The sequence below is a fragment of the Hemiscyllium ocellatum genome, chromosome 7 (assembly GCF_020745735.1).
Source record: "Hemiscyllium ocellatum isolate sHemOce1 chromosome 7, sHemOce1.pat.X.cur, whole genome shotgun sequence".
NCBI lineage: Eukaryota > Metazoa > Chordata > Chondrichthyes > Orectolobiformes > Hemiscylliidae > Hemiscyllium > Hemiscyllium ocellatum.
The window spans coordinates 77,738,403-77,763,733 of NC_083407.1; the positions used below are offsets into that span (position 1 = coordinate 77,738,403).

The 25,331-nt window shown below is 39.7% G+C and overlaps 1 protein-coding gene across 5 annotated transcripts in view; it reads left to right on the plus strand.

The window, feature by feature from the left end:
* Positions 1–25,331, plus strand: part of gulp1b (GULP PTB domain containing engulfment adaptor 1b) — a 386,308-nt gene that overhangs the window by 317,763 nt on the left and 43,214 nt on the right. For all 5 annotated transcript variants that reach the window (XM_060827353.1, XM_060827355.1, XM_060827354.1 and 2 more), the window contains one exon: positions 12,279–12,371. In XM_060827353.1, the coding sequence (XP_060683336.1) occupies positions 12,279–12,371 (93 nt within the window). The remainder of the gene's footprint in view (positions 1–12,278; positions 12,372–25,331) is intronic.

The window sequence follows — 25,331 nt, forward strand, 5'->3', positions numbered from 1 at the left end:
AGGGTGTCCTTCATTGCCCAATACTGCCCAGGAGCAGAGAAACTACATCATGTTCTTCGCTGTCTGCAACATGTTCGATGAGGACGAACACCTCGCCAAGACCTTCCCCACACCTCCACTTCTCACCTTTCAACAACCACCAAACCTTAAATAGATGATTGTTCGCAGCAAACTACCCTAGCCTTCAGGACAACATAAACCACAACACCACACAACCCTGTCATGGCAACCACTGCCAGACATTTCAGAGTGTCGACTTGGATACCACCATTACACATGGAGACAGCATCTATCACAATGCAGCAGGAACTCATCTGACTTGGCCAACATTGTCTGCCTCGTAAGCTGCAGGAAAGGATGTCCTGTGGCATGGTATATTAGCGAGACCAAGCTGACGCGAATGAATGGACACTCTGCGACAATCACCAGGCAGTCGATTTCCCTCCCGATCAGGGAACACTTCAGCGGTCAGGGACATTCGACCTTGGATCTTCGAGTGACCATTCTCCAAGGTGGACTTCGGGACAGGCAACAATGCAGAGTGGCCGAGCAGAGGCTGATAGCCAAGTTTGGTACCCATGAGGATGGCCTCAACTGGCACCTTGGGTTCATGTCACACGACAGATGACCCCACTACGGTATATATACTCGCAAGCACACATATACACGCACTGTTACTTACTCATACACGTGCTCTCTCTCATAAACACACACATACACCCCCCACGCCCACACCCATGCACACACCCTCTCAGAAACCTATACTCTGTCACACTAATGCACATACTCCACCATGCATGCGCACACACAAACACACTCTCTCATGCACACTCACATTCACAAGCACACTCATCTGCACACACTCACACTCACTCACTCTCTCATGCACGCACACACACATATAAGTTTATGGGGTGAATTTGCATTTGCAGGTACATTCTATTTTGCTCAAAAAGCACACAATCTGCAGGCAGTCAATCCATTAACATTTCATAAATTCCTACTTTGGAAATAGAACCAGTCTGACTCAAGATTGGGATATAGACAGACTCTAACCTTACATCTTTAATACATTGTCTGAGCTGAGGTATCACCTTTTTCTCCTAAAACCTTGTTGGCTTGAGAATATGACTTAAAAGAAGTTTTGGGATTCACATATTAATGAACCGAAACCTGCAACCCATTCTAAAAGATGAAAGACTGTACAGCAATCTAGGTTTGTTCAATATATCAGTTGCATGATGCTGTAATCTTTTGCTATAAATTCTGTGCCCTATTATCCTGCTCTACAGCTACCTGATGAAGGAGCAGTGCCCCAAAACCATTGCTTCCAAATAAACCTGTTGGGCTGTAATCTGGGGTTTTGTGATTTTTAACTTTGTCCACCCCTGTCCAACACCGGCTCTTCTACACCTAGAATGGAGGCAACAGTGACATTGCTTCTGGGTCTGTAGCACCAAAGGAGCTAAGTAGAGTGCAAGTGCTGTGTCATCTGCTGGTTTGATGCCAATCTCCTTTCAACTCCTCAATAATGACAGGAGGCGAGACAACACACTGAGCTTCTCACTGTGCAAGGCAGTGTTTTGTTCTGTCTGTTGTCCATCAAGGTCTTCATCTGTCTCCTCTGCAGCATAATTTGCCCACAATCTCTGTCCCTAAAGAATCAGCATATGAGTTAGTATCCTTTACCATTGTTCTGCCTGCAGGCCATTCAAGTGCTGATTCCACCCCAGTATTAATCTCTAAGATTTCCTATGTTTCAGCATGAGCTGCTGATTGTAAATATCAGATCAAATGATGTAATCTCTTCACTAGTGCTTTACTGTTGCTCTCTTCCTGTTCAACTCCTGTAGCTGGGTAGGTGCCAGTTCTTCAATTCCTGAAGGCATAAGATGTAATGGGGTACGGTTGGGTTGAGGAAATACGGGGGGAGGTGGGGGTTGGTTTGGGGGCATGGACCATGTTCACAGTCAGCAATTTGCTCAGCACGCCAGATAACTGAATGAAAGCCAGTAGTGTGTTAAGAAAGGGTATAAACCAGAAATATGCTATTCTCCTTGATGTTCTTCAGTGTCTGTTACAATGATCTTTTGCAGCTGACCCTCATGATATTCAGGTCTGTTTGCTCCATTGGTTCAGGAACTGGACGAGTTCACATTTCATACTGGCCCTACTCAGCTCCCTTCCGTTATGTGTCACTGTTCTCTGCAAAAGAGAGAGCAGAATACCTGCTGCTAAATGAGACTGTACTTGTGTGATGCACATGCCACATCTGGAGGTATTGTAATTAGTGGCATGTGTCTTTGGCAGTGTTGGTGGAGATTCCTAGAATTAAGTGTGAGTCCTGAGATTCAGTGAGTGCTTCTGGTTGATGGGGTCATGGTGTATGGCTGGTGGTATGGTGGGGAAAATGCATTCACTCATGTTGAGGCACAGCTGCCTTGGTTCCAAGTCTTCCTGCTCATCTCCATTCCTTTCTGAGGATGGACTTTGCGTTCCTTCTCGTTCCCTGCAGGATCATGTTGCCGGTACTGTGGTGGGATCATTCTGTGTAATCAGGTGTTTAGTTTTTTTTCAGAAATTTCCACAGTGGCAGTCATGTTTTTTATTTCCCGTATTCCTTTTAAGATATGACCTGCCTTTAAGAAAACACACATCACTATTGGAGTCCCTTGTTCTGCACATGTTATCCTTACAACATTGAGAAGAGGGGGTCCCAAATTGTCCTGCTGAAATAATGCAGATGAAATGTATAGACCAATTTGTGCCTGCCCTACACTAATCCAGTGAGTCATAGTCTTAGAGTCTTAGAGATCTACAGCATAAAAACAGGCCTTTTGACCTGACTTGCCCATGCTGCCCAGTATTCACAACTTAAACTAGTCCCACTTGCCATATCCCTCCATACCTCTGCCATCATGTACATGTCTAAATGTTTCTTAAATGGTACTTGCTTCCACCACTACACTTGGCAGCCTGTCCCAGACACTCACTACCTTCTGTCTGAAAAAGAAATGCTCCCTGTATCCTTTGGTATCTCTTCCCTCTCACCTTAAACCTATGCCCTCTAGTTTTAGACTCCCCAACTGTGGGGAAGAGCTGTTGGCTATCTACCTTATCTGTGTCTCTCATGATTTATGTGCCTCTCTAACGTCACCCCCTCAGTCTCCTACGCTCCAGGGAAAAAAGTCCTGGCCTATCCAACCTCTCTCACAACTCAAACCTTTCAGCCCAGGTAGCAATTTTGTTTTGCTCTCTTTCCAGTTTAATAAAATCTTATCTATAGTAGGGTGAGCAGAACTACACACAGTACTCCAAATGTGGCCCTACCAACATCTTGCACAGCTATAATAAGATATGCCAACTCCCATACTCAATGCTGTGACCGATGAAAGCTAGCATGCTGAAAGCCTGTGACTCCATTTTCAAGAAGCTGTGAACCTGAACTCCTAGATTTCTTGGTTCTGTAACACTCTGCAGGGTCCTACCATTGACTGTGTATATACTGCCCCAGTTTGCCATCCCAAAATGCAACATCTCACATTTATCTAAATTAAACTCTATCTGCCATTCCTCAACCCACTGGCCCAGTTGACCAAAATCTCACTGCATTCCCAGGTAACCTCCTTCACTGTCCACTTTCCACCAATCCTGGTATCATCCACAAACTTACTAAGCATCTAGATCATATATATAAATGATGAATAACAGTAGACCCAGCTGGTCAAAGGCCTTCAGTCTGAAAAACAACCCTCTACCACCACCTTCTACTGTCTCGTTAATTTTGTATCCAGTTGGCTAGCTCTTCCTGGATGCCATAAGATTTAACCTTACTCAACAGTCTACCATGCGTACCTTGTCAAAGGCCTTGCTAAAGTCCATGTAAACAACGTCTACTGCAAGGCACTCATCTACTTGCTTGGTCACTCCATCAAAAAAACTCTTATCAAATTTGTGAGTCACGATTTCCTACACACAAAGCCATGTTGACTAGCCCAAATGAATCCTTGCCTCCCCAAATGCCTATAGAATAGTTGTCTCTCCAAATGCCTACAGAGGTACAGCAAGTTGCAAATCATGACCCTTGTGCTCCAATGTTGGGATGATTAACTTTTGTAGTGCTTATGGTTTACCAAACTTCAGCAATAAGTTTGTATGAAACCACTTTTATGACTGATATTGCAAACCATGTCTTGATATCAATGCACTTGAAATTCAACCACAGTTAATAATTGTAGCAGGATATGGTAAATGCAACAATGGCTTTTCACCATTTCATGGATTGCTCTCCCTAATTAAATTTAAAAGCCATGGGTTTTGAACATATTTTGAATCCTTTTAGCTTCAAATGAAAACCGAAACAGATACATAACATCATTTTTGAGACAGCTTTTACACTATTTCTTTTCACTATTTTGTGGGTAGAGGGAGAAAGGGAAGCAGCAATCAAAGGGAATTTTAACCTTGAGTAAGAAAATTTGCTTTGATTCCTAAGTGTAATGAGAAAATACTTAAATAAAAAGGCTGAATGCTGGGAACATGTAGTTCCTCCGCTGGCACCTGGAAGTGTTAAAGAAAGATTGAGTGAAAAACTTGTATCATAAGTAGTATTTATTCAAACTGTTGATTTGAGTTTTCTTCCTTACATTCTGGGACGTCTGTCTATGTCCAGATTTTTCCCTTTTCCATTTCCTACACTTCTTGTCTTTCCATTTTACCTGGTGGGCATATTAGGGCAGTCATAATTTAGAGATGCCAGTGCTGGGCTGGGCTGTACAAAATTAAAAATCACACAACACCAGGTTATAGTCCAACAGATTTATTTGAGGGAATTAGCTGTCAGAGCGCAGCTCCTTCATCATGTGGTTGTCCACCTTATGAAGGAGAATCGCTCCGAAAGCTAGTGCTTCCAATTAAACCTGTTGGACTATAACCTGGTGTTGTGTGATTTTTAATATTAGGGCAGGTTTTATTTATAGCAAGAAGTTTAAAAAATCAAGGTAAAACAAAATACAAAATGCTATAAATGTTCAGCATTTCTGGCAGCATCTGTGGAGAAAAGGTTAATATTTGGGGTGGGGGAGTCCAGAACTAGAGGGCATAGGTTTAGGGTGAGAGGGGAAAGATTTAAAAGGGACCTAAGGAGCAACTTTTTCACACAGAGGGTGATGCATGTATTGAATGAGCTGCCAGAGGAAGCGGTGGAGGCTGGTACAATTACTACATTTAAAAGTGTACATGGATGGGTAAATGAATAGGAAGGGTTTAGGGGGATATGTGCCACATGCTGGCAAATGGGACTAGATTAATTTCGGATATCTGGTCGGCATGGAAGAGTTAGATTAAAGGGTCTGTTTCCGTGCTGTACATCTTCTCTGTGACTCTATGACTCTCAGTAACATTCTCATCAGCATACATATGTGCTCATACATTGGGTTGGACTTTGCAATATCAGTGGCAGCATCACACCTAACTTTGCCCATCACTGAACATCAGAGAGGCTTCACACCTTCCAAACCTTACACATCATTAGGTGCAACTCCAAAAGCAGAGCCCACACGCCACAATGTGTTAACCCAACAGTAGGCTAATCGATGCTACTCAGGAGAGCTCACTGCTTCAAGCAAGATGTGAAACCAACACAAATTGAGGTAAGTTATCCACTAATTACAAAAAAATTTCACAAATCAAATTTCATACCAGCATTTTAAAAATGCCACTGCCACAGTAACTCACGTACATACTATTGCAGCAGTGTGTTGATGTCAATGGCTGCTGACTGCCATTTCCAGGCCTTTACTTGTGAGTCAAGCATTTACATATTATTCAAATATTGACTGATCATGAAGACAAAGCAAAAACTATGCAAGTGGAGAGAAGGCTAATGAGAAAGGATGGGTCAGCCAGGATTTGCATATAATCCATAGGCCCTGTCACACATGCATATTGTGATCAACAAGGACTGTGAGATGATATATCCTTTTTCAGTCATTATTTCTGCGAACTAACAAAGACACATACTAACAACACAACAATCGACTAAATCTTCATTCTGTTTTACTCTTGTACACTTGTGCCAATGACAGTTGAGGCATCTCTTTTGTGTATAATAATCTTAAAATAGTAGCACTGTGGGGAAGGGACTTAAAATTTTGCCAGACAAGTGATTAAGCAGATATATATACACTTCCTTAGACCTCAAGCAAGACAAAAGGTCAGTTAAGTATCATTGAGGTTTGGGAATTATTAGGCAATGCATAGTCCTTGAAGTAATCTACTGCAAAAGCTCTGTTTTATGGCCACCGTGTTGGTTGTAATCAAAGTTCTTGCTTCAGCATGTAATTTTATAATGCAGTATTCATATTAGTTATCCTTATGGGCTTTTTTATGTTGCATCATCAACAATTGACGATGCAGTTGAAGTCATTGTGTTATAGATGGTTTCATACTGCTGTGTTTAAATTCTGAGAAATTTCATTTCATTGATATTGATGACCCTCAAACTTGATTTGAATCCAGTTAACTTGATAAATTTAGTTCAATTTTGATAACTTTACTTAATCTTCAGGTCACAATGTAACTTGTGTTAGATTAAACCAAGGGGCTTATTGAGTGTGGGATAGCTGAAAGGTGCATTAAGCCAAGTATGTCCAACTTGCACCTGCATCATTGAAGCTTTGCAGGAAATCCTCAAAACTGAGACAACTTGGACCAATTTCCACTTGTGTTTGTTGGCTGTGATTTGCCATTGTTATGTTTGAAGGTTTAGAAAGAATTGTACTGAGCATGGTTATCACACTGGAAAAGATATCAACATTAGAGTGCATGTTTGAGGGCACTTTAAAACTTCCAAATTAAAAATATGTTCAAGTTAATGGGGATATACATTTAGACATTAATTAAGTTCCTAAGACTTCATTGTGCTTACTTGTGTGAGTCATAGTTAAAGATCAAAACAAGGTATGCAACATTTCTCTCTCATATTGAAAATGCATTCACCTTTTATGGAGTGCATCAGTTATCATACAATCGGAAACATCTGACTTTTTTATGAACATATTTTATTCTATATGAATGAGAGCATAAAAATGGGATCTCAATAATTAATTACAACATCATCTGTAAAACACTGTACCTCATTACCACACTGTTACCCCTTTGAGGCTTGAATCTGTTTGGTAATCTCAATGTACTGAAATGTCCAAATGGCCAAACAACTGTTTTCTATGTATTAGAACCTCATTGATCTTAAGGATTCTGTTTTTGACATTACTGTCCTAAGAAGGATGAACTTTCAAGTTGTATCCCCAAATCTGATGATGGGGTATCTGGTCTGCTGCTGCAAACCAACATCTTAAGAACCCACAGACATACTTTTTAAAAAAAGCATTATTCATTTAGAGGACGTGGATGTTGCTAACAAGGCTAACGATTATTGCATCGCACTTACTGCTCTTGAGAAAGTAATAGTGAGCTGCCTCCTTGAATTGCTTGCAGCTCCATGTATTGAAGATCTTCTGATAATACTATTAGGGTGCACTCCCAAGATTTTGATAGAGCAACAAAGAAGGAAAGTGATATATTTCCAAGGAAGAACAGCGTGACTCCAAAGGGAATTTGGAGATCTTGGTAGTCCCTATTTTTTCTTGTGCTCCTTCCTGATGAAGAGGCACTAAACCTGAAATATTAACTTTGCGTTCTGTCCGTAGATGCTGCCAGACCTGCTGAGTTGTGCCTGCAATTTCAGTTGTTTCAGATCTCCAGCTTCTGCTGCTTTTGTTTTTTGCTTTGTTCTTCTTGTGCTTGTCCAGGAGGTAGAGTCTGTGGGTTTGGTAAGTGTAGTCTTCCTGGTGGTACCCATTCAATGATGGCACCTCCCGCCTTCCATTTTAAATGCTTAAGAAGTTGTGAATCCTACTCTTACCTGACCAGCTAGGCTCATCATTTTACAGTGTGGGCGGCTCAATATCAGGGTCAATTGAACTTTTACCAAGCTCAATTCACACTTGATTATTTACTTACATATGGTGACTCCACAGCCATGTTGCGCCTGCCCATCTTCTATGACGGGGTTTAGCTCTGGAGCAAATGGGAAGGTGGCAAAATAATTGTCTGACTGATAATTACATGTGTATTTTCCTCACATCCAGTCCATAGTGTTGTGCTGTGTCTTCACTAGGTTAACACCACTTTTAAGCATACCTGATGATGTTTTAATTTTGCCAGAGTCCCCTGCATTCCTCATTGAACCAGCTCTGGTTGCCTGGCTTAACATTTATGTGGAGAAAGTGAGGACTGCAGATGCTGGAGATCAGAGCTGAAAATGTGTTGGCTGGAAAAGTGCAGCAGGTCAGGCAGCATCCAAGGAACAGGAGAATCGATGTTTCTTCCAGAATGAGGAAAGTGTGTCCAGCAGACTAAGATAAAAGTTAGGGAGAAGGGACTTGGGGGAGGGGCGTGGGAAATGCGATAGGTGGAAGGAGGTCAAGGTGAGGCTGATAGGCTGGAGTGGGGGTGGGGGAGGAGAGGTCAGGAAGAGGTCAGGTAAGGAAGGCAATGCTGAGTTTGAGGGATTAGACTGAGACAAGGTGGGGGGAGGGGAAATGAGGAAACTGGAGAAATCTGAGTTCATCCCTTGTGGTTGGAAGGTTCCTAGGCGGAAGTTGAGGCGCTCTTCCTCCAGCCTCGTGTTGCTATGGTCTGGCAATGGAGGAGTCCAAGGACCTGCATGTCCTTGGTGGAATGGGAGGGGGAGTTGAAGTGTTGAGCCACAGGGTGGTTGGGTTGGTTGGTCCGGGTGTCCCAGAGGTGTTCTCTGAAATGTTCCGCAAGTAGGCGGCCTGTCTCCCCAATATAGAGGAGGCCACATCAGGTGCAGCGGATGCAGTAAATGATTTGTGTGGAGGTGCAGGTGAATTTGTGGTGGATATGGAAGGATCCCTTGGGGCCCTGGAGGGAAGTGAGGGGGGAGGTGTGGGTGTAAGTTTTGCATTTCTTGCGGTTGCAGGGGAAGGTGCCAGGAATGGAGGTTGGGTTGGTGGGGGGTGTGGACCTGACGAGGGAGTCACGGAGGGAGTGGTCTTTTCGGAACGCTGATAGGGGAGGGGAGGGAAATATATCTCTGGTAGTGGGGTCCATTTGGAGGTGGCAGAAATGACGACGGATGATACGATGTATATGGAGTTTGGTGGGGTGGTAGGTGAGGACCAGTGGGGTTCTGTCCTGGTGGCAATTGGAGGTGTGGGGTTCAAGGGCGGAGGAGCGGGAAGTGGAGGAGATGCGGTGGAGGGCATCGTCGATCACGTCTGGGGGGATATTGCAGTCTTTGAAGGAGGAGGTCATCTGGGTTGTACGGTATTGGAACTGGTCCTCCTGGGAGCAGATGCGGCGGAGACGAAGGAATTGGGAGTATGGGATGGCGTTTTTACAGGGGGCAGGGTAGGAGGAGGTGTAGTCTAGGTAGCTGTGGGAGTCGGTCATTTATATGAGTGAGAGATGTGCTGGACCATAAGGTTGCATGCGGTTGAATATAGTCTTGTTGCAGCTGATACCCATATTGTTTCAAGACTGATCCACTTTGATCAACAAAATTTGATCTGCATCTCTATGCATTTAGTATGATGGTATATCCAGACAGAGGGAAAGACCATCATGCTAAATGTGTAGAGATACACAATAGATGGCATCCTCAATAAGAAGGACTGTGGAGTAATCGCTGTTGCCAATACTACTAAATCCAGTTGTGTCTGCAACAAGTCAATTGTTGAGGATGAGGTGAAGTAATTTTTTTCTCTTTGGTTCATTCACCAACTTTCATCAGCTTTGACTATCAGCTAGCTCCTTCAGAATTCAGTCACGTCAATCAGTACTCGTGTTACTGAACCTCTATTTGTAATGGATATTGGAAATAACGTATTTAAGATACCTTCCAAGTCCTTGTTACCCTTAATTTTATTCAAAGAGATGTTCAACTTGGAGGAGTACAGATTTATCAGTTGTGGGAGGATAGTTAGTGGTAAATACTTGTTGAAATTTCTCTCTGGAACTAGATTACTGAAGATGTGTTCATCTAGTGCAACCTTGATTACCAAGCCATAATGCTTTTGTCCTTTCTTTGTGAGCTACTAACTGGCTAATGAACAGAGAGAGTTTGATGAACAGATTCAGAATCCCTATCTCGACCTGCTGCAAAGCTGGCAGCTAAGGCCTGGTTGGCAGAAGTTTACGTTTTCTCCACGTCTGAATCTATCTAATCAGGTTTCTACTCTGCCATGACGCTAGAAGAGCTCTTATCACACTCTGAAGTGATATCCCATATGACAGTGAAAAATATAAACTTTCCCTCCTCACCCTTCTCTGTCTGCAGTCTTTGACCTAGTTGATCACATTATCTTCCTTCATCTCCACTGGTATCCAGCTGCATGGGATCACTCTCACTGGTTTCCATTTTTATTGAATTGTCACCAGCGAAGCCCTTGCAATGGCATCTTTTGCTGCTCATGCTCTGTTATATCTGGTATCCCTCAAGGATCTACCCTGAACCTCCACAGATTTCTCACTACATGCTGCCCCACAGATAAAGCATCCATAAGCAGGGTCAATTTTCCCACATACCCAATGGTAACTCAGTGTCTGTCTCCATTCCTGGACTGTTCCTAAATAATCAAATTGCCTATCTGCACTGAATGAGCAAAACGTCTTCCAGTTAACTATTGGGGGAACCGAAAGCCAATATTTTTAAGTCCCTACTCAAAATTCCGCTCCGTAGTCAACAACTCAATCCCTTTTCTTAACATCAGTCTGAAATTAAGTTGGTCTGTTTTCGCTCCTTACGTCACATTTGATTAAGGGCAAGCTCTCAGCATCATATTTGTACAATCATTAAAACCATCTCCATTATGTTGTTCATGCATATCCTGTCTCAGTTGTTCTGTTGCTGAAACCATAAGTCATGCCTTTGTTATCTCTAGACTTGACTTTGCCAATGCATTTTGATTGTATCTCTCATTCTACCTTCCATAAACTTGACATCATCTAAACCTCTGCTCCCTTGCATTCACTCACACCCAAGTCCTGTTCACCTATCATCCCTGTGCTCACTGCCCTAAATCAGCTCCCAATCATTCCATATCTTGATGTTAAAATTCTCCTCCTCCTTTTCAACTTCCCTCTATTGTTTCACCTCTCCTTGTCTGCTTGATCTCCTCCAAACCCTGAAGCACTTGTGGATGTCTAAGCTCCCTTTGATTCTGCCATTTTGACTAGTGACACCATGATGTCGCCCTGTTTTCAGTTGCCTAGGTCCCAAGCTTTAGAATCTCTCTACTTCTCTATTTCACTTGTCCTCTTTGAGACTTGTTAAAACCTTTTTTTTTGCAAAGCATTTGGTCATCTGACTGAATATTTTTTAACATGGCTTTGTTGTATAATGTTCTTGTGAAGTGCATTGAAATATTTGCACTGTGCATTTATACAAACATTGTGTAGACTGTTGTTGTTCTCTTGCATTTCATGACCTGAAAAACTAATTTCAAATTTTCAGTGATAGTTTGTAAATCAAAAATTGCTATGTGTACTTGGGATATTACCCCAGTTTACCTCTTGCCTCAATTCTGTAGCAATCACTGGAGGATTAGTCTAGTTTTTTTGTCATAATTAAAGATTCCGAATTACGTCTCAACACTAAAGTTAGTGTCTGTTGGATTTTAGTAAGTTTTGGAGCAACAGTTCAGAATGCAACCACTGATGCAGCCAAACCAACATGGGAATCATTGCCAGTTTTCATGCCCTGTAAATGAGTAACACTGGCTACAAAACAGAAATCGACCAAATAAAAAATATGTTTCACCTCAAGGTGGTCAACCAGCATTGAGGTGATCCCATGTAACATGGGGAAAATCAAAGGAGAAAGGATGAAGCAGCAGTTTACTTGGATACAAGCAGTTTATAAAATCACACATAAATCAATTATCAATCATGAACTTCCAATAAAAACAAAGATTATTTTCCTTCAAACTCAGCACAGCAGAGCTTGCTGTTGTAATCTACATCCTTCACATTCCTGTAACAAAGTTGCAACATTTTAATTTATCCTGGTTGTCATGATTTATCCTAGTCCCTCATGCATATTAGGTCTCCTCCAATGCAAGTTTTTCTTATTCTTGCTAAAATCAGATGATTTTAGTTCTGAAATCTGCTTTTTTGAACACCAACATGATATAAGTTGCAATACGTTTGAAACCATAGTTGTACAGTTTCAAAACAAGGTTATTTTACAGATTCAGGAATTGGAAACTGAGAATATTGAGTTGAAAAAGAAAGTTCAAGAGATGGAAATTAATGTCAGGGTCACTCAAGGTCCATCATCACCAGTAAGTACAAAAACATTTGGTTTGTTATCCCTTTTTATTCTGCCATTTAAGTGTTTGATATTTGTTAATATAAATTGTATTAAAGAATAAAGACATTCATTCCAATAGAGATCATTAGTCTAGTGAATTAAGTAAATCTCAAATCTTTTGAATCTTTTCTAGTTCTGTAGTCAAAGAATGTTTTTCTTATAATACAACCCTCTTTTTCTGTATCATTGTTAACATGTAAGTCATTAGGATAATGAATAATGTATATACTTGAGTAATAGTCAAATTTTTTTGACTATTTTTCAAGGTTAAATTTATAGGGTCGACTATTACATGAATACTATTTTTGAGGGGCTGAAATTCATGCCCATCAAAATTCATACCGTATCATTAGCAGAAGCCCAACTGATGTCTAAACGAGTGAAGAAAAACAACAATGAATTATGGTAATTCTGAAAACCCGAAGCATCACACAGCAGGCAGTGGACTGGAAGACTGGGAGCAAAGTGGAACAACTGGCAGACTGGAAAGCTGGTCCCATAGTCCAAAGATGTGTGGGTCAGGTGAATTGGCCATGCTAAATTGCCCGTAGTGTTAGGTCAGGGGTAAATGTAGGGGTATGGGTGGGTTGCGCTTCGGTGGGTCGGTGTGGACTTGTTGGGCCGAAGGGCCTGTTTCCACACTGTAAGTAATCTAATCTAATCATACATGGAAAATTCCAGCTTATTTGGCCAAAAATTATATACTATTACTCAAGTATATACAGTAGATTTATATTTAATATTTTGCTATTGATATGTTTTGACTGCTAAATAAGGAAAGATCTTTTTAAAAAAATATTAACAACCCATATTTAACTTGAGGCTTATGCTTGCAGGTTCTGTTGTGGAATATTTGACCTGTTCTGGCAATTAATTTGAATGCTTTTGCACTATCTTGTTTAATAATGTAAAACTCCTTTTAAATAGATGAATCAATTTCATAACCAAATGCAAATGCCAGCTTAAAAGGATTCATTTGATAAACTCAACACCTTGTATGATGCAAAGATATTTCATTAAAATGCTTTTGAATTTGAATCCTGCTTTTGATCATGTACAAAACAAAATGTTTGCTATGAACTGATTTATAATTTATACGTAGAAAATGTTGCCATGTTTTGAAAATAGTTTGTAATGATTTCAATGAAGCAGATGGCTTCCCAGTTTCCAGTCTTTGTTGCTATTCTCTCAATCTGACAGCATAGCATTAAGAGCTGTGGCAGCATCATCTTGGATGCTGACAGTTATTCATTCAGCTAGTTGATGATGATTGCATTTGTTTAATGAATATTTCCTAGCAACACAACAAGGTTCCAGTTGTTTTCATTTGTGATTGTATGCAAATTGGACCAGCACGATTCAGGATTTTGTATTGAATCTTACCTTTCGCCTAGCAAAAGTAATAAAGGAAGCCGTATATATTGGCACGTCTTTATGGATTGGAACTAAGTAATAGTGCTTATTAGATAACTTGGTTTTGTTTTTTTCTAATGAGCTATGTATTTGAGCCCTGGATTGGCCCTACCTGCTGCTCATTTTACAGGATTACTATTTCTTGCCAAAATGAACCTCCAATTTACTGGTATCTTTCTGTTCGGGCGGGAAATTTTTTTCTGATGTATTAGTTTTTCATCCTCTGAAGGCGACGGTACTGAAAGTTCTACTAAAAGAGTTGACACAGAGTTCTAAAAAATATATTGTGAGGGAATGAGTAAAATTCAACCGAAGACTTCTGAGCGAAGCAAAATCACAGTTGGATTTGTGTAGCGTCCTCGGGAGGTGGCAAAGTGTTTTTCTGCCAGTTGAATCATTTTGCAGTGTAAGTACTGTTGCTAAGTGGGTAATTCAGCTGTCAGTTTACACCCAGTCAGGTCTCAAAAAAAAAGCAGCGCTGTCATTGAACAGACCATCGAAGTTGTTTGAGGAATAAATTGTTGGCCTTTGAACTTTCTATATTCACTTAAGCAGGCAGGTGAGGCCTCGATTTCACATCCAAACAATGGCAAAGCTGACGGTGTGCTGAAGTATCAACCTAAACTGAGCTGTTACAAATCTGGACAGGGATTGAGCACTGAACCTCTGAATTAGAGTTGAGAATGCAAATCTGAGGCAGAACTGACACCTGAAAATGTATTGAATGTTTCCCAAGCTGAGTCAGAGGACTTTTTCCAAATAGTTTACTTCACATTTACATTTCTATGGGCTGAATTTTACCAGATATTGACTATGTGTGAACTTCATGGAGAGTTTCAAATCATAAGATCTAGCAAATCGATTGGAGTGATGGAATCTCATCTTCAGTGCCCCTCTCATTGGCTCCACAATAGCCTGGAAAGAGCAGCATTATATTTGCACTGCTCCTCAGTCAGTGTATTGTGAAATGAGCCATTTGTTATAGTTGCAGAGGATATTGCCTGTCTTCCCCGATCTATCTTTGAAAAGGCAAGGTCACCATAGTCTTACCAGACTGTGGTTGGTCTTACCATAAGGCTGCTTTCCCATTGGAGAGAGAGAGAGAGAGAGAGAGAGAGAGATGAATCATGGTGGTTTAACCTGAAGTTGACTGTGCCTCAGGCAGGGAGATGAGTTAGGGATGGACACTCCTTCATGGTAATCATAGCTAGTGCAGAAATTGAACCTATGCCAATGGTATCAGTCTGCATTGCAAACCAATCGTCCAGCTAACTGAGCAAACCCACCCACACCACCTTCCCCCCCCCCCCGCCACTCCCACTATCCATCCTTAACATCAGTAATCAGAGAGCCCAGACTGTGTTGAGTTCTGTGATATTATATCAATGTATGTAATTAACATTGTTAATAAACTTCAAGATATCTGTCTCAACAAGAACCTGATTTTGCAGTGCATGTTATATTAGCAAACATATGGGAATGCACTAGGATCATATACTGCCAGTGGTGTTTGACCCAAGAAACCACATCACTTTCTGTGATGAATTTAGCCCACGACTTCATGCATAAGTAATTTGAATTTGCTGTCAACAAGAAGGACCCAAATTAGAAGCTATGCAGTCCATTGATAGTTTAAAAATTAATTTATTGTTTTTGATGAGAATTTTAACAATTTATTGCTGTTTTAGTCACAACTAAGAGCTATTAATACAGATGAAGATAAATCATAGTTGAGAGATATTGATATTAAGAAACCATTGGCTGTACACTTCCTCTGAGTGACATTATAAAGTTAATTTTGGAACTAATGCAGAAAACAAGTGTCCCATTTTACACGTAATCAAAGGTTACTCTGATTTCTTTTTAATGATAGTATTTCGCAATCCAGGGCTTCGTTATATATAATACATTTTTGCATGTATGCGCAAATGTATTGAAAGATTGATATTCACATAGATGCTATAACAAAATGTTGCATTAAGTGTGTTCCTGTTATGATTCCTGCTTTTTAATTCACCAGCACCATTCTGAAAATGATCTAATGTTTGTTGTAATCTCAGTGGCTTTCATTCAGGAAATTCTACATCAAATTTTATTTCACTGATGACCTATATGGAATAATTTCCTGGTTAAAATAGGGAAACAAGGAGTGTCAGAAGTAACTCTTGTACTTATTATTACCGTAAGTTTCTGGGATTTAGAGGGCACTTAACCAGCACTGATGCACCATTCTGATTGCACAATTCCTTGCAAATTCATGATCAACATTTAGTTGAGTCAATTAGAAAACCAGTTCAGATAATTTTTCACAGAGTGGGAACATTTTGTGCACAGCAATTATGTATGAATAGATTATTTTGTTCACAGGGGATTATTGATTGTTGTGCTAGAGTTAAAATTTGGGTATCTGAAAAATATTTGCTGCAAAACAGTTGGTTGCAGTTGCGTTAGCAGTATTGTTTCAAGATCTTAATCCTATCATTTTATCTCTTTAAGTAGCACAAACATTTATTGCCGTAATACTGCAAAACTCCTGATGCTAATTAACCCAAAAACAGAAACGGTTGCACACGCGTGCGCGCGCGCGCACACACACACACACACACACACACACACTCAGCTTGCACTGTGTCCAGTGTATGTGGGATTTCTTGCATTGCATCAGGTCAGAGGGATTAGTGCCATGTATGATTTCTCAAATCACAGACCAATATTTGACAGTTACTGAGATCAGTTACTGAGATATCTGTCTCAACAAGAACCTCCTCTTTACAGTACATGTTACATGAGCTGACATATGGAAGTACACTAGGATCATATGCTGTCAGTGCTCTCTCTTACTTGAAAAATATGTGCGGCATTGTCTGTTGTCCTGCCTCAGTTGGTATGTCAGTATATCATTAAGAGACATGCCCACGATACTATCACTACTAAATGTGATCTAAGATTATATTAAAAAACTCATACTTCATCATATTCCAGAATCACTTGACGTGTGATACATTGCTAAAAGCATCTTGTTCTAATTTAAGCCTATAACTTAATACCTAACCTAGACACTCAGGTGCCTGTGAAAATAAGGTTTATATGTATAAATTAGCTGTAATAAATATGACAATATTTATGTGCAGTTTTTTTGTGTTACAGAAGATAGCATAAGTATTGCTGCATCAGGTAAAATACTCTGCTGAAGACAAACATACATCATGGTTGGCAGTGGTGACCATCATTTTTTAAAATTGGCTCCAATATTTCAGTAACATAACTTTAGAAAACTAATTAAAGACCAACCAAACAACTGCTTCACATATGAGAGAATTTGAACAATGAGCATCAGTTTCTGTACATATGGACAGCTGTGCAGATGCTGAGATAGGGCATTGACCACCAAGAAAAGATAATTTCCTATCCAACAAAATATAAACTTTTAATTATTGTCATGAGGTCAGCCAGCTAGAACTCTCAGTTCCCTGATTGGGGCTGTTAATCTAGTTCAATCAGGGATGCCTGACTAAAACATTCGGATCAATGTCAGTGATATTGAGTCCCTGAATACCTGACCCTGTGAGAAGCAGTGCCTTTATCAAAGGCTCTGCGTTTGTAAATAAAGTGTGATTGGTGATGAGATGCCAGCCTCTGAAGAGTTATTTTAAAACTCTTTCAAGGTAAAAGACATTTCTAAGTGTACCTTACTTAAAAATAAAATGGCTGAAATTATGCGGTGGCACTGTTGCCTCACAGCGTCAGAGACCCAGGTTCAATTTCCACCTCAGGCGACTGACTGTGTGGAGTTTGCACATTCTCCCCGTGTCTGCGTGGGATTCCTCTGGGTGCTCTGGTTTCCTCCAGTCCAAAAATGTGCAGGTTAGTGAATTGGCCATGCTAAATTGCCCGTAATGTTAGGTGTAGAGGTAAATATAGGGGAATAGATCTGGGTGGGTTGCACTTTGGTGGGTCGGTGTGGACTTGTTGGGCCGAAGGGCCTGTTTCCACACTGTAAGTGATCTAATCTAATCTAATCTAATCTATACAAACAATCAAAACTAAAGGATTAAGACCTGTCCTAAAGCACAGTGAATACCAAACCACTCCTTCTCTCACTAAAAATAACCTAAGAGGCTGGTAATCTTTTTTGTTAAACAGCACTTTAAATGATCATAAAAACACAGCTGTACAACTTAATTTGTTTGGGGAAAATCATAAGCTTATATTCGCTTGAGAAGCTTGTTAAATGACTTTCAAAGGGCTATTTAGAAATATGATTTATTACAATACAACATAAAGACTATAAAAATGTTTTCTATGTTAAGAAGCCTTCCCTGTGTTCAGACCTCAGTCATTTTTTACTATTTTCATTCTCCGAGAGTGAAAATACAAAAAAAAGCCTGTGTGAAATCATCACTCCTTATTTGTCTTGAACATTGCTAAAGGCAAAACCTTGCTCCAACAAACAGTCTCTGACTTTTGAACATCGCAAAATGTAATGAATTGTTTTAAAGCATGTCTGTATTATAGTTTAGAATAACCAGTATTCATGCATTTGGCAATGCTTGAAGGTAGAAATGATCCTTAAGGTAGACATGATATGTGCATTAAAAGCTGGCAGTTTGTCAATATGCTTCATTGCACAGAAACTCTCGGTTTTCTATGAACAAAATAGCATGTTTATTAACTGCGCCGTATTAAGTATGTTTGAATTTATTAATACACTACCTTCCTAATAAATACATGTAGCACTATTAATGTGTTGCATGTGAATGTGGCACAATGATCTGTGTTAAGTTAGCTTCGGCATGGGTGACAGCAGAGCTAATGCAAACAGACTGTGTGCTTCGAAGGTAAGATTTTGAATTGAGTTGCACTCTTTTCCTTCTTCTGTCTTTGTTCGATCTGCACCGATTTTGATGCAGGCAGCAAGAAGTGCACTCTCTGCAGTTTCAGTGTCTTAGTTTTTCTACAATACGTTCTTCTTTGATCATGACAACCACCTGATGAAGGAGCGTCGCTCCGAAAGCTAGTGTGCTTCCAATTAAACCTGTTGGACTATAACCTGGTGTTGTGTGGTTTTTAACCTTCTTCGGTGTCCTGTTCAGGCCTGAAGTGGTACAGTGCCATCTAAATGCTTCTCTCTTGACCAAACCAAAAACTATGACACCATTTGGAGTATTTTCTGTAAACATGAATTTCTATTTGACTCCAGTTACACCTGCCTAGACTGTAGGTAAGGAGATTCTAAATTGAATCAAAAATTATATGTATGGTTTAGTCACTTGCTGCTGGTGTACAAATCATTCAAGTATACATTTTATTAAAGTTTGTGGAAGCTGGATCATTACATTTATACCTAGTAACACAGCAGACTGACTTTTGCATATTTTGATTTATCTAGGCATTAGATGAAATTGAGAACTGGAACACAATTATGAACTGTCCATTCTAAAAGGGCAGTCATAAAGATTTTACTGTTTATTTTATGTACTGCCACAAGGTGTCACTATAAGCACTTAATAGCATTTTTGATTGTATAATTTTGTTTTGAATGGTTTGCATTAATTTTTGAATAAATTGATTAGAAATAAAGTTTATGCTTTGACTATAGCAAAAATTATCCAGAGATATGAATTGCTCATTCAGGTTCTGGGATTTTTATGTTCTTCCAATATAGTTATATATGTAGCAGAGAATATTACTGTATTCCACAACTGTAATGCAATCTAAAATTAGAAACTTATTTTTATCCGCAGTTTTTAAGCAAATTCACGGCTTTAATGCTTCGCAAAATAAAACATTACTAAAATAATAAATCATATTTCTAAAGTTTTCTTTAAAAGCCGTTCAACAATATTGTCAAGTGAAGAGTAAGCTTGTGCTCTTCCTTCCCAAACCAAGGGGCAGAATTCAGCATGCGGAACTAGAAACAATGACACAACATAACAGGCATAAGGGGCTATGTGGTAGAGCAGAACAGGACTGATGATTGAGTGGGGTATGAAATTTTAACATTAAAAATAGCTAGAATTCCAGTTTATTGGAACTGCACCTTGGGAAAGTTATGATGTTAGAACTTGAACTGCTGTGTGATTATTTTCCATCCTGGAATTAATATTTATATTTGAACAAAAAGTAATCGAAAACATTCAAAAGTAAGATTATACCTTTAAAGAAGAATGTCTTCATGATTTGACATTGCTAGTTATTTGCAAAATGTGCCCTAAGTTTCCTGGTGTAAGAAACTTCTTGTTTCGCCATATTTTGACGGCCCCCTTCAGGAAGATGCCCAAGATGCAATCTGGTGGCATGAGCACCCATTGTGTAATGGAGGGGAGTTGCAGGTCATTCTGCTTATAACACACATTTTGCTAATGCAAGTTTGCTATAACCCGATTTATAATTTGGGCACATTATTTCTAGGGTGCGTACTTTTAAAACAAGTGTTGGTTTTAATGCAATTACATCGCCAACAGTTTAAGCGCTGTTTCTAAAGCGCGATATTTCTATAATGCAGGGCTACACAAGAATGCAGCCATCGCTTTATAGAAGAACTATCTGTACACCTAATGCTATGTATTCCAGTGGAGTCAGTGATTCCTGGTGGATATTCCTTTTACAGGAATTATGCGGTATGGGTTGTTGCAGCACAGTGTTTTTGTTCAACAAAATGATGCCTTGCCTCATCATTATTAGTAAATTGAGCTGCTGCATATCTTTATGTATAAAGTTTACTTCAATAAATTCTTTCTGGCAAATGTATCGGTCAGAATTATTTATGTGAAGACAAAACTTGTAATTCTGGTTTTTCTTCTAAACTTTCTATTAAAGTTGGCTGTTTATTTTCAAGGAAGATATTTCTGTCATGGAATTAATATTTAATTAATAAATCTTTAGGGAATAAATTTTGATGTTTTCAATTGAATAATACCTTGAAGTTTAAGGAGAGCCCAGAATAAACTGAGAGAATATCTATTTCAGTTAAATCAACGACAAATCAGGAAATGTTGCTCAGTGCAAAATTTATTTAGCCTCCCTGACTTTAGACCTCTCAAGGTCTGAAAGCCTCTGATCATTGAGCTAAATAATACTCTGTGAACTCCATTTTCATCTTTGTCATTTTGCAGACTTCATCAGATTGCTGCTTTGAGCAGAGAATGATTTTAGTCAGTTGAACACTTCTAAAATGCTTAAAATGCCTTCTTGAGAGCAAAGCTAGTTGCCGGTAAAAGGGGGAGCTAGCTTTTCTAAATACAGCATTGGGATCCAAGAAAACACTTTCCCATTGATACTCCTGGTGTTCTGCATCAACAATGATCTTTCACCAATACACCAGGTCCTCACTACCGTTCCTGGTCACAATCTTCCCCTCTATCCCAGTGTTCTTCTCCTTGGTTTCCTACAAACATGTCGGGGGTTCAAACTGTGTGGCCAGGACCTGCTATGTTCATCTAACATCATTGTAAAGCAAGTTACTTACAAACGCTGGAAGTGTTTAAGGAAACTAAAGTGGCACAGTGGTTAGCACCACTGCCTCACAGCGCCAGTGACCTGGGTTTGATTCCAGCCTCAGGTGACTGTCTGCGTGGAGTGTGCACATTCTCCCTGTCTCTTTGTGGGTTTCTTTCGGGTGCTCCGGTTTCCTCCCACAATCCAAAGATGTGCAGATTAGGTGTTCTAAAATTGCCCATAGTGTTCAGGGATATTGGTTTAGGTGCGTTAGTCAGGTTTAAATGTAGGGGAATGGGTGTGGGTGAGATAGTCTTCATAGGATCGGTGTGGATTTGTTGGGCCGAAGGGCCTGTTTCCACACACTAGAATTGTAATACTAAAGCCTGTGTGCACTAACAGAATGATTTCATTATGTGGAAACATAGTTTCTTTCTGTGGTGAAAGCCCTTAGTTTATTTAAATGGTGGCTTGGTCTATATAATATCTGGAAAATCTCACCGAGAGATGTAAGTGCATCTCGTTCAACGTGATGTAATCTTACCTTAATATTAAAAGTTAAGCTTAAAAAGGCCAAAATTGAAATGGATGATTTAAAGAGGTAAGGTAAACGAGGAAATGACATTAAGATAATTGTATTGTAAGAAGCCTACAATTGGAGAGAATTCTGTGATAAATAAGATGGTCATTCTGCAATTTCCTTTCTGTGCACTAGAAATTAAAGAAAGAAAATTAACAACCATGTTCTTGTTATTTCAATCTGAAATCTTAACTTAGTAATCAGCACTCTCAATTTCTATACTATCAACTTGCGTATGTTAAACAAAGTTAATACGATTGTACAGTCATTTTAATTTCAGCGAAGCTTACAACAACTTTGAGCCTGAAAGGCTAACCAGACGGTGCATTTTGTCTATCTCAAAGTATGATATTTAAAAATGTAATGGTAATCAGGGTCTTAACTTTAATTCTTATGCATGTTATCAATTCTTCTGCTGGCCTCCATCTTTTATCTTCTATTATTTTAGCTCATTCAAAACTCTATTCTAACTGACATCAAATTCTGTTCACCATCACCCGTCTTTGATCTCCAATGGCTATTGGTCTGACAGTGCCTCAGTTTTAAAGTTTTATCTTCCTTTTCAAATCCGTTCAAGTTCCATGCCTACAGCTCCCAAGGGACTAAGCTCAGGAATTTTCTCCTCCATTTGCTTTGTCTTTTTTTTCAAGCAGTTTCTTTAAACATACCTCCTTTGACTAAGCTTTCAGTCACTAGTTCCAGCATTTCCTGATGTGACTCAGCATCAGATTATGTTTAATGTTCCACTAGTGAAGCACCTTGACACATGAAAGGCACTTATATAAATGCAAATTATTGTTGTTATATTTGAAAATCATTTTTATTAGCTGATGCGATCTAATAAATCATTAATGTGCAGCAGCATGTTAGACAGGGGACATTTGTATTTGCATCTATTGCTTTCCAGAGCAAAAATTTCAACTCTTATTGCAAGAAATGGCAGTATAGTGCTGCTGCCTATGGTTGGGGACAGACCAGCAGCTAATCTTTGCTGTTTGAGTCCACCTTAGAACATTGAAAGGAATTTTGCTTTATGAATCTAGAAGCAGGTATTTTTCACACAGGGAAAGAAAATAATTATCCTTAGATTTCAGAGTTGTACAAACGTGAACAATACCAGGAGGTGCAGTACTCCTTAGGGCCTCCCAGTGGTGCTAGTGAACCAACAGACTGTGTTCCATCATGCTCACAGAAGGAACTTTCAGGTACTCCATTCAGCATAGATTCATACAGCATGTAAATTTAAAAGAACCATTTACTTTTAATTATTTTGCAAACTTGTGATATTTTTGGCCATTGTTAAAACATAATTTTGAAATACATCAAGGTATAAAAATCCTAGTGTTGGCTTTACTTCCAAAGTACAAAATGGAATTGTCTAGAATTAGCTGATGTTCTGCAATTAGATAACATTCAATAAATAATCCAGCATGTGCTAAGAAATACATTTACAGTCGATTTAAGGTAGTCATTCAGGCTCGCTGTTTGGCACACTTGCGCGTACTGGAAGCTATATACATATATAGTATAGGGCATTTTTCTTGGCGAACAAGCAGTGTGGACGTATACACAAATTGTGCTTTTTTTGAATTAACAATGTCAGCAAGATCCATTTTCTGATTTGTTCTTCAGGTTAATGCTTTGGCCTGTGAGCGGACTTGTGTACAGGTCTCTGAGCAATAGTCAAGATGTGGGGAAGAAAATAAACCAAGAGATTAAAAAGGCTTGTCACAAAGGCATATTACAATAATCATGGGAGATTTCCACATGCAGGTGAACTGGGAAAATCAAGTTGTTAGGCAATCTCATAAGAAGGAATTGTAGATTTTTGTTTGAGCAGTTTGTGAGCATATTAGGGAACAGGCAGTTCTGGATTTGGTGATGATTGCTGACACAACCTTATTAAGGAGTTTAAGTGAAGGAACCCTGAGGGGACAGTGACTATAATATGAGAAAATTCACTCTGCAGTTTGAGGGAGAAGCAGGAATCAGATCTAATAGAATTACAAATGAGTAAAGATATCTACAAAGACTTGAGTGAGGAGCTGGACAGAGCTGATTGGAAGGGGAACCTAGCAGGAAAGATGGTGGAGCAGCAATGGCAGGGGTTTCTAGGAGTAATTCGGGAGGCACAGCAGAAATTCATCCCAAGGAAGAAGAAACATACCAAGGGGAGGTTGAGGGAACCATATCTGAGTAAAGACAAAAACAGACAACGTGGTGAAGATTAGTGGAAAGCCAGGGGATTGGGAAGCCTTCTTAAAAAAAGCAGAGGATTACTCTAAATAAGCAACCAGAGGGGAGGTGATGAAATATGAGTGTACGCTAGGTCAGAAGATTACAAGAGGTTTCCGAGATAGCTAAAGCCAAGAGAGAGGCAACAATTGGACATTGGATTACTGGAAAATGAGGCTGGAGAAAAGCAATGATAAAGAAAGAAATGGTGTAGGAACTGAAAAAGTACTTTGCATCAGTTTTCACTGTAAAAAGATACCAGCAGGCACACCAGAGTTTCACGACAGTTGGGGTCAGACATTGAATACAGTGCCTATCACTAAGGAGGTGGTGCTGGGGAAGCTGAAAGATCTAAAGGTGGACTATATCCTAGAGTTCTGAAGCTGAGGACATTATAGAGGCATGGGTGATGATCTTTCAAGAATTACTGGAGTCATGGAGGGTCCCAGAAGATTAGAAAAAGACTAATGTAGCACCCCTGTTTAAGAAGGGAGGGAGAAGACACGAAACTACAGGCTGGTTAGCCTGACCTCATTTATTGTTAAGATTTTAGAGTCCATTATTAAGGATGAGATTGCAGAATACTTAGAAGTGCATGGTAAAATAGGGTTGAGTCAGCATGGTTTTGTCAAAGAGAGGCCACATCATACAAATCTGTTAGAATTCTTTGAGGAGATAACAAGCAATTTAAGCAAAGATTTCCAGAAGACCTTTGGTAAGGTGTCATACAGAAGGCTGCTAAATAAGATTAATATTAGGGGCATGGTACTGGCATTGATAGAGGATTGGCTGTCCGGCAGAAGTAGAGATAAATGGGTCTTTCTCAGGATGGCAGCCTCCTCCATAGGAGTCAGTGTCGGGATTACAATTATCCATGTTATACATTAATAATTTGGAAAAAGAAATTGAGGACATTGTTGCTAAGTTTGCAGATAACACAAAGAAAAGTGGAGAGACAGGTAGTGTTGAGGAAATGGGGAGACTGCAGAAAGATTTGGACAGGCTTGGAGAGTGAACAAGGAAATGGCAGATGGAATACAGTGTGGGAATGTGTGAGGTTATGCACTTTGGTAAGAAGAATAGAGGCATGGACTATTTTCTAAATGGGAAAAGGCTTCAGAAATCTGAAGCACAAGGGACTTGGGAGTCCAAATTTCTTAAGGTTAACATGCAGTTCCATTTGCGAGTTTGCAAGACTAATTCAATGTTAGCATTCATTTCAAGATAGCTAGAATACAAGAGCAGAGATATACTGCTGAGCTTGTA